General features: G+C 45.5%; 2 protein-coding genes across 2 annotated transcripts; one reads left to right on the forward strand and one right to left on the reverse strand.

The window, feature by feature from the left end:
• The first annotated feature begins 1976 nt into the window (after positions 1-1976).
• Positions 1977-2780, forward strand: LOC138942291 (myosin heavy chain, clone 203-like). The gene has a single exon (XM_070312430.1). It carries the CDS (start codon positions 1977-1979, stop codon positions 2778-2780), a length of 804 nt encoding a protein of 267 aa, XP_070168531.1.
• A 3744-nt stretch (positions 2781-6524) lies between these two features.
• Positions 6525-10275, reverse strand: LOC138942292 (uncharacterized). Its single transcript, XM_070312431.1, is given in 5 exon segments — positions 6525-7331; positions 7479-7609; positions 8141-8808; positions 9174-9603; positions 9606-10275. Coding segments are annotated over 5 exon segments (2706 nt in total).
• Between the last annotated feature and the right edge of the window lie 213 nt (positions 10276-10488).

Consider the following 10488-nt stretch of genomic DNA (forward strand, 5'->3'; position numbering starts at 1 on the left):
GCGATTGATGGCGATCTATTCGTATATAAATAAAAAGGTCTCGTCCTGCCTCACGCGAGTGTACCGCGCACGCGCGCAGCAAGAGGAATGCGCTTCGTGCGGCAACCGATCGCGATAAAGGTGACGAATCTCGACAATAAGACGCGACCGTCGAAAGAAACGCGTAGACACGGTCGTCTATTACCGAGCGCTATTCGCTGCGTCATTTGCGGGCCTTCTAGTTGCGGCAAAACAAACGCGTTAATAAGTTTGTTGGAGAGTCCGCATGGCGTACGCTTCGAGAACGTTTACGTTTACTCGAAGTCGTTGCAGCAGCCTAAATATCAATATTTAGAAAATTTATTAACACCGATGGAAGATATAGGTTATTTTACATTTTCTAATAACTTTGATGTTATTTCACCCAGTGAAGCTCTTCCGAATTCGATATTCGTGTTCGACGATGTAGTGTGCGACAAACAAGATACTATCAGGGAATATTTCGCTATGGGTCGACACTCGAACGTCGATTGCTTCTATTTGTGTCAAACGTATGCTAAAATACCGAAACATTTGATTCGAGATAACGCGAATCTGTTAATTCTCTTTAAACAGGATGGCACTAATTTACGTCACGCATACAACGATCACGTGAACACGGATATGTCGTACGAGAATTTTCACGTGCTATGTCGCGCGTGTTGGCAGTATAAATATGGTTTCTTAGTGATCGACAAAGATAGCGCGCTTTGCGCCAGTAGATACAGACGAGGGTTTAACGACTTCATTGTACCGTAGAGCGATCAGTCGTCGCGGATACGTCGAACGCGCCGATCGCTCTCTCCCGCGAACTAGAAGAAGTCGCAATGGTCTCGACGGATATCGGTGAACGCGAAAAGACAGCGAAAGAGATAGCTAAGACGCGCGCGTCGATTCGTAAAAAACACTGAGCATTGAAGACCGGCAAAATGGAAAGCGAGATTGCGATAGAGAGTTGTTTCAAACCGATCGTCGAACCGCTGCGACGCATCGCTAATCGCGCCGAGCGAGACGAGATAGAGCGAAACGAAATTAAGCGCGAAACGATAAAACGAGACGCGATCGACGCCTCACCCTCAACAACGAGCGTCGAGGAAAAATGGAAGGACGAAGCGCTGACTCCCGTTTGGAAAAAACCTAAAGCGAAACGAATACGCGCGCGACGACGATTGAACGCCGTTTCTACTCCATTAAACGAGTCTTCCGTCGAAAGAGATCCATTCGCGCGAAACGAAACCGAAGAATACGAAACGTTCGAATCCGAGAGTCTCGAATCGCCCTCGACGCTCGAAATACCCGTTAAACAAATTTCGCGAATTTCTCAAGATCGCGAAATATCGCACGGTCGATTAGGACCGTTAGGGCGAAAATATATGGGGACTCTTCTCGGCAGAGAAGCGCCGAACGAGATCGATCACGTTTACGGAGTTTACATCGGCGAGAAAAGTGCGATGCTCGGCGATAAGCAATTTGACGTAGACGCGAATGATTCCATATTCATAGATGAGATTAAATATATTGGTACTCCCGGTTTGTATGAATTAATTTTTATGAAAATTCCTAATAGTCTCATATATACAGAAAAAAATAAATTAACATACAGAAGTATATTGTTAACAATGAACGCTCATAGACGCGATCATGATGCTAAAAAGTCTGTCTTAGGAAATAAAGGATACAAATACAAATTCATTATCGCTCCGCTTATTCATAGCAGCGGTGCGAAAAAAACAGGCACAGATCGCGTACCGTCGACTATGCGTGTCACGAACAATAAAATCAATTACATTCATTGGGACGATCCGAACGAATTAGTGGATCGTCTGCGATTATTAGATGCTTCGCGTCGAGCCGGCAACAACGCTCGCGAAAACGAGATTCTATTGATAATCGAGGAGCTTCGCGAGACAGGAGCAATCGTATAAATCGAACCGTCGCAGTCGTACGCGGAATTCGCGATGTCCGTGAGCAAATTCGGCTCACCTCTAAGAAACCGAGGCTACGACGCGAGAACCGGAAGACTACGTCCGGCTATCGAGTCTCTGCGAAATTACGTGCGCGATAACGTGCTGTGTCTAAGTTCTTCCATGGAGTACGACGCGAGAGAGCGCAAGATAAAACGCTTGGTTCAACCTGAGGAGGACGCCGATGCGACAAGTAAAAGCTACGCCGAAGGAATCACATCGCAATTGAGAAAAGACGCGAACGAGGCGGGGCAGGGCGTCATTCTACTGTTCACGAGACTCGCTCAGCTCGATAGCGCTTTGGGTAAACGAATAGACGCCGTGGAAAATTCCATTTCGAGAATAGAAACGAGCGCTAATGCTCTAGATAAACGGATCGATGTTTTGGATAAACAAATTAAAGATTTAAGCGATCAAATCGAGATCGCGAAAAAAACTATATCGCTCAACGCGGCGGAGTTCTCGACGAGAAACGCGAGCGATTATAAAATAATGTTCAATCAAGGTAAAGCAATACGGGAACTAAATCAAAAATCGCGCATCGCGGCGAATTCCGCGGTGAAATCCGAGACGAAGATACGAGAATTGGAAAATTCAACGTCGCGATTGAAGAGAGACGCGGACGAGCTATCGAAAAGAGTGAGGGAACTGGCAAAGATTAGCAAGAGCGGCGATTCGCTCGAAAGAGAGATTAGCGGGAGCGGCGATCCGCTCGAAAGAGAGATTAGCGGGAGCGGCGATCCGCTCGAAAGAGAGATTCAATCCAATATTCTCGAGAGAAAGAGAAGAGAATTATGAGCGTCGAAAAACGAAGACTAGTCGAAGAATTGCACGCGCCCGCGAGAAGAAATTTTCCGCGTCGTCGCGTTGCGGTGCGCGGGTACGACGACCTATGGCAAGCGGATGTGGTCGAGATGCGTCCTTACGCGAGACTCAACAAAGGCCACAACTACATACTCACCGTTATCGATGCATTAAGCAAATACGCATGGGCTGTACCGCTTAAGAGCAAAAGCGCAAACGAGGTTACTCGAGCGTTATCTAAAATAATGCGAGACTCTAAGCGGTGTCTGAAAAATCTGCAGACCGATAAAGGAAACGAATTTTACAACGCCGATATGCGAAATTTCGCGAAGAAACGCGGAGTAAATCATTATTCGACGTATTCGGTGATGAAAGCGTCGATAGTCGAACGATTCAATCGTACACTCAAAAACTCTATGTGGAAGTACTTCACGCTAAACGGAACATACAAGTGGATCGACGAGTTACCACGACTCGTCGAGGAATATAACGCGCGAAAACATCGCACTATAAGTATGAGACCTGTCGACGTGACTCCAGCGATCGCCGATAAACTTTTAAATACCGTATACAGCAATATAAAGATCGCGGCTCCGGCGAAATTCAAAGTAGCCGATCCGGTACGCGTCAGTAAATTTAAGACGATTTTCGAGAAAGGCTTTACACCCAACTGGGCTACAGAGATTTTTCGAATAACTAAGATACAACGGACTAATCCCGTATCTGTTAAAGGATTCGCGCGGCGAGCCGATCGCTGGAGGATTCTACGAGTACGAATTGCTGCGCGTCGGCGATCCCGACGTATATCTCGTAGAAAAGGTGCTGCGTCGAAAGGTTTACGTAAAATGGTGTAATAAACCGCTTTCGCGAGGCGGTCGTGGATAACTCGGTCGGGATCCGGGGCTCGTGAAAGGGTATCGAGAGACGAACGATAGATGCGTTAGGTAAAATATACTTTATTGCGTTTAGATATATGTGTGTATACAGAGTGAGTGTGTGTGTGTGATTATGGTGTGTGTCGGTGTGTATGCGCTTGTATGTGAGTGAGTGATAAGCGAGCGAGTGCGTGTGCGAATGTGTAATATCGGTGTGGTATTTACAATGTATGTGAGAATGTCGGATTGGTTTAGCGGCAGTCGCGGCGGTCGTTGTGCGTCCGCATTATATGCACGGCTTCACGGATGCACGGTGCGGGATGCGATTTCGGCGGATTCGCAAATATATCGATTACTTGGCGCGGATCTGGATTTCGGCAGGAGCCGCTAGCTACCGGGCGGTAATTTCGGTCGGGTCGGTGGGCGGTCCTTAAACGCGTCGGTATCGATCTGATTGCGTCGATCGATGTCGCGGCTGGGTTAGATCCTCCCCCTTTGAGCGGGACTTAGCGCGCCGTATTAATGGCGAGTCCGGTCGCGGTAATGGCGGTCGCAGAATTACCGCGAGTTCGTGGATATCGCGGTATTGCCTCGTCGGGGATGAGTTTCCCGTAAGATGCAGGAGTGCAACGGCCGACGGGAACACCCGTCAGTGGCAGGGAACTCCCTACCACTGGACAGTTGCCGTTGCACGCGGACGAACGGATGCGGATGAGGTGTCGAGAACTCTCGACGGAGGCTGGGTACGCCCAACCCCGTTTTCCTCTTTTCGTAGTGTGTCGGAAGGATCGCTCGTGGAGATGCCGCAAACTCTCGGCGGAGGCTGGGTACTCCCAACCCCGTTTTCTCTCTCTCTGAGCGGTTCTAGGATCGTAGCGGATTTCCAGGCGTCTTACAGACTCTGGCGGTTGCGGAAGATCTGGTCTCGATATCGAAAATGTGCCCTTATTTATACCGCTTTTCCCGGCGGGTGCGCGTGCGTAATATGCCTGATTGTTTTAAGGCATATTGTTTCAAGTTGAGCCGCCGCGCGCGACTCGGGCGGTTTCGGGAACGGTCGGTACGGTTACCCGAGCGCGGCGACGACTCCCGGTAAACAAACGCGTCGGTTATAAATTCGAACGCTTTTCGACATCTTAAAAATGGGCGCTCGGCGCCTCCGCATCATGCCCGACCGGTGTTTGTCGGGCGGCGGACTTCCGGCGGATCGACGGCCGGGTAACGGTGGAGGGATGCATCGTTACAATGGTTAGGAATGGACGAATCGCACAATTCTTGGATAAATAAAACAGCTGTATTATGATAAAAATGTATTTTTATTAAATAAAACTACATATATTAAATATTATAACTATACATATATTAGATATATTAAACCTCGTGTTACCAAGAACAAAAAAATCTTAGAAAAAATTGTGGACATGTTAAAACCAAAATAATCGTATAATTATAAAACAAAGAAAAAAATAATAATACAATACAATTAAAATTAGGGCTTGTGAAAAAGTTTTCTCTCGCGTTTCACATAAATTCTTTCTCGCGCCGCTACGCGGCCGCCACATCCTGCGTTCTCTCTTTCGCGCTTTATACGGACTCTTTCTTACATTTTATATTCATTCTTCATCGCATTGTTAAGCGAACGTCGTATCTCGCGGTAACCTTTTTTCCGCGTTGCTCTATATATAACACTTTCAAGAATATAATAAAGAGTCATGGAAATCGTCGCTCTGTCTAATTCGCGGCTAATCTCGCCTCGATTTATGGTAAGCTTCGTTGCGTTCTCTCCCGTTTGCATATGTAGCATGATATATGCTCTATGCTAATGAGAGAGAACGTGAGAATTTGCCAAATCGAGTCTAGATCAGCCAAGACTTAAACAGAATGGTGGTTTCTATGACTTTTACATCGTAAAAACACGCGCGAGTTTGTTTTTTTGACGTTATATACGAATTTTTTCTCGCGTTCTATACAAGTTCTCTCTTGCGCCGCTATGCGGCCGCCGTATCCTGCGTTCTCTCTTTCAAACTTTATACGTACTCTTTCTCGCGCTCTGTATATATTCTCTATTACGTCACTATGATAACATCAAAACTCGCATTAACATTTTTTTCACATTATCCTATATAAAACACTTTCGAGAACATAATAGAAAGATCGTGAAAACGTCCGATCAGTCCTATTTATAATAGATTTTAACAAAATCTATTACATATAAGACTGATCGAACATTTCCATGATTTTTTATTAAAATCTATTATAAATAAGACCGATCTATTTTTATTATTAACATCTATTATTATAAATAAGACCGATCGAATATTTTCAGTTTTATTAAAATCTATTACAATAAACTATATTTAAATTATATTTAAATTATATTATTCGTGCAAAACGCGTGTTCTTCGAAACGATTCGTAGAACGTTCACCGATGTTTCGAGTCTCGAAATTTCAAATCAAAGAATACAAATCTGTGATGTAAAATTTATATACTTTGATATAAAATTTAGAAACGCGTCTCTTCATGATAATTCGTAGAATGTTAATCAACGTAAAACGTTCACGAATGTTTCGAGTCTTGAAATTCCAAATCAAAGAACACAAGCCTGTAATGTAAAACTTGTATACTTTGATATGAAATTTAGAAACGCGTCTCTTCGGTATAATTTTTTCTTTTGAGTTAAAAATATGTATTTCAGTTAGAAGTTCTTCTCGAACTATTATTTTCGACGCGACCGCGAATTATATCGAAAATACGATGGTAATATATTATTTATAAAATATGTTTATACTAACAATAAACTACTAAAGTTTAAATGTTTTAAAAAACGTATAGTATTTTCTTGATATACGTTTTTTCGCTCCTTACAGCGGTATTTTATAATGTCCCCACGGTAACGTATCCGTAGTTCCCGATATCGTGTATCGCTTGTCATCGTGCGGACTGAGAGCGATCTTCAACTCCGATACTGTATACATCTCGTGTAATTCGGATCTTATACAAAACTGCTCGCGCTTCATCTCGATCCCCTGTCGAAGACAGCGCGCGTAATCGTCAAACGTTATCGTTCTCGCGACAACGCCGCTCTTAACACCCTTGATTCTTTTTGTATCGCTTTTACCGGCGACTCGCAGCGCGTACATTTTCGCTCTGAGTCCAATAAATTCGGTCATAATCGCGCCAGCGTTCTCATCCTTCATCGCACCGGGTATTTTTTTATTAGCGAGAGGCATTCCATACGCATTACCCATTGCGTAATCGCTCGTATCGAATTTGTCGATATCGCGCTTCATATTCTCGTATATGTCCTCGCACTCGACGCGATAAATGAGACTATCCGTATCGGTGTACATTATTTTACACTTATCTCGATACAATGGTAGCATGTACTCGTAGTGAAATTCGTATAAACGAATCTTAGATATATCGAGAATACACATACCTACATAAATCGGTTTATTGAACTTAACCTCGAGTTTACGCAATTCTACAGCTACGAGATCCTCCGCGAAAACGCTTCTACTGTGAAAATTCGGCTTCGCGATCATCGCCTCCGCGCCGTATCGCCCGTCCCATCGAGTCACGAGTCGAACATTCGAATGATTGCGCATGTTCTTCATAGTTTTGCCAAACACGGCGTTATTCATTAATTTGTATAGATTTTTCTCGAACTCGTTTTTCGCGTTAATTCGTAATCGCGTATTCAGTTCGATGTATTCGCGCAGCCATGAAGATTGCGCGAATCGCAATATTCTGTGTATTTTCGTAACGCGTAATCCGTGTCGAACGCATTGCTGCAAATTGCGATAATATATTACGTAACGGCTCTTATCGTACAGTGTGGCGAGAAGCTTCTCGTCTCGTTTTCCGGGCGGCTTATCGCGCGTCGGGCAGAATGGCAAGTCAGCGTGAGAATCGTGAAGGTCGGACGGATATGCAAGGTCGACCTCTAGAATATAACCGATAGGCGAGTCCGATGTCACGGACATTAAGTCAACACTCGTAACGTTATTGACCCATCGAAAATTTTCGTAAGGCAACGATTGACACATTGCCCATCCATACAAATTATTTATATCGAAGTACATGAGATACGACGATGGTTCCGAAGGATCGTACGACTGTAAATACTTGTTATTAGCGCGCGCGTATCTGTTGGAACATTTACTTAGCCCGCCGCGTATTCCGCGTTCCACGAACATCACCATATCGATGTCGGTTAATAATTCGAATCGCACACCCGTATACTTTAACATAGCGTCCCATGTGTATCCCGGTAACGTATAATAATACGCGGGATCTAAATTATAACTTCTCATACACGCGTCGCGAAAATTTTCGAAGACATCGGCCAATAGAAGAACGTCGGTCTTTAAATACAAATCGCTATAATCGCCTAACGTTTCGACGCGAAATCGCTCCCAGACTCTTATCGCGCGCGCGTAATCGCTCTCAGATATCGCGTTATCGTTTAGCGAACTGTGAAAAGCCTCGCGCGGCGGTAGACAAGTTTCCAACAATTTATTCACGTCGTCGACATACTCGTACGGAAATACACCCTTTCGCGCGAGAAGCTCGAAATCGGCGTCGCTAAGATCAGAAAATTCCGAACGCGCGATCCTCAACTCGCTTTTGTCTAGATATGATGCCAATTTCTCAAGACTCGCGCTTAGAAATTTGAAAGAATCCACGAAACGCAATTTCATGCGTTTCCCGAACCATCCCTCGTCCCACGCATCTTCGACGTTCTTCGTGAAAGAGATATACGTTTCTTTCGTTATCGGCAATATTTCCACGCTACCGGGAAAAGCATTAGCTACATCTTTAATGATAAAATGCGCGTCGTAACCCGATAAATTGTGAAAGAATACGGGAAATACGTAAGTATCCTTATAATTTAAATTACAATTCGAATGCGCCGGACCTCTGTACCGTCCAGTCAGATGACAGTGATCGCGCACGCGAGCGTCTCCCGATTCGAACGGTTTCTCGCATATGCTGCAGCGCGTCGCGTTTACGAATCTCTCCCATTCATCCGATGTAAGATTCGTCATAGGAGCATCGATATCGAGAATAGTCTTCGCGCGAAGCGCTAGATCGTGCAGTTCTTTAACGAACCACAATACGCAATTTTCACCGCGATAAGCTCTGTAAGTAGAGCTAACGCCATCCAGCGCGCATCGCGCGTAATATCCGGCGCTATAGACTTCGTGATGCTGAACGATAGATGTATTCGACGTTCTCCTCTCCTCTTTCTTCTTCAGTACGCATTCGAGATCAGCGTACACCACGAATGGAAGTCGCTCCTTTCTACTATAGTTGCGAAACTCTAACCATTTGTCGTCTTTGGTAGGAAGGACTATAGCGCACTCGTTCATCCTTCCGCAGTCCACGCTGTGAGCCGATAACTTATCGCTCGTTCGAAAATAGTGCATGCATCTGCGACATAACGCACATTTTTAAATCGCGCGCATTATCAACATCGCGCGACGATATTTTTAATTAGTACTCACCTATCGCATATATGCGATTTATGTCGTCTACCGCTCAGTTGCGAGTCGACGAGTCGCGACAGATTCTTGATCCACGCGAAATGCGTCGCGTTATCTCGTCGCGTCATATCGTCAAAATACAGCAGATTAATGTGTCTGTCCTTTTTATCGTCAGTGAGACGCAGAGGAACAATGCGACAACCGCCTTTTCCCTCCTTTTTATTTCGAACGGTATACACATTAATAGATATGTCGTTAATACGCTCGAATCTAGTAATTTTGTTCAAACTCATAGGAAATTTAACGCCCTTCAGATTCAGCACTGTCGTGTAATGCGGGTACGAAGATTCCCGACCCGCGTTTTTTTCAGCTGGATACAGAGCGGCGACCACCGCCCATGCGAAACACGCATTGTTATTAGATCGCACGTTTATTACCGCTTTCTTCAACACGTCTCTCGCGGTAATTTGACGTGGCATCCCGCGCGCATAGGATTGTATCTGTTCACGTTCACCGTTAAATTGAATATTCGCGATAACGCCCATCCGCTATCGCGCTCCTGAAATTCTTCCAACGAGGTTAGAGTAGCGTCGACCACTCGCTTCTCGTACCACTCTCGCAAGTCGGAAAGAGGTAGAAGCGGATAATTCTTCGTAACAATAGTCTTAACATCGATCTTGTCACCCGAAACGAACTCGCCAACAAACACGGTATTGACTTTAACACCGTTATATTCATTCATAACATCGCGTATTCGATCAAGCACGGTATCTCTAGCGTCCTCGAGAAATCGTCGAGGTTCGATATAATCGAAATTAATAACCGCGCCAGTTAAAACGCGTCTAGAGAAAGCCGTCTCGATCTCGGACCACGAGAATCCCTCGCGTCCCTCTACACCGCCTCCCACGCGTTCGAAACGTCGACGCAGATCGTCTCTCGCGCCCGTCAATCGAACGATTCGAGCGACAAGAGAATTGATCGCTCCGGTCGATCTCCCTCGGCGCTCGCCTCGACATCTCTCCCGCAGAGACTCGAGACACTTGTCGCACCGTTGCGCCCACGCGCGATACGCGTCCTCCGTCGCGACGTCCCGCGCGCTATCGAGAAGATCGCGCGCCTCCATCGTTTCTCGATTCGTCACTCGTCGTCTAACGAACGCCAAGATTATTTACAAATAAACCACGTTTCTTCCTCGTCGTAATTCTCGATGTAGAACAAAGCTCTCGTCTCGCAGCCGGCGCACCAATTATTCGACACGTCGAAAACCTCGTCGACGAGATCGCAAGCGGGCACCATCTCGCTATACACCGTTTTCGTCACGTGCGTCGATACGCTT

This window comes from Polyergus mexicanus, unplaced genomic scaffold (assembly GCF_030449975.1).
Source record: "Polyergus mexicanus isolate NDT 795.1 unplaced genomic scaffold, iyPolMexi1.0 SCAF_22, whole genome shotgun sequence".
Lineage (NCBI taxonomy): Eukaryota > Metazoa > Arthropoda > Insecta > Hymenoptera > Formicidae > Polyergus > Polyergus mexicanus.

Bases quoted from the DNA above. Each gene is read 5' to 3' on its own strand.
- LOC138942291 (XM_070312430.1), top strand. From the start codon at position 1,977: ATGTCCGTGAGCAAATTCGGCTCACCTCTAAGAAACCGAGGCTACGAC.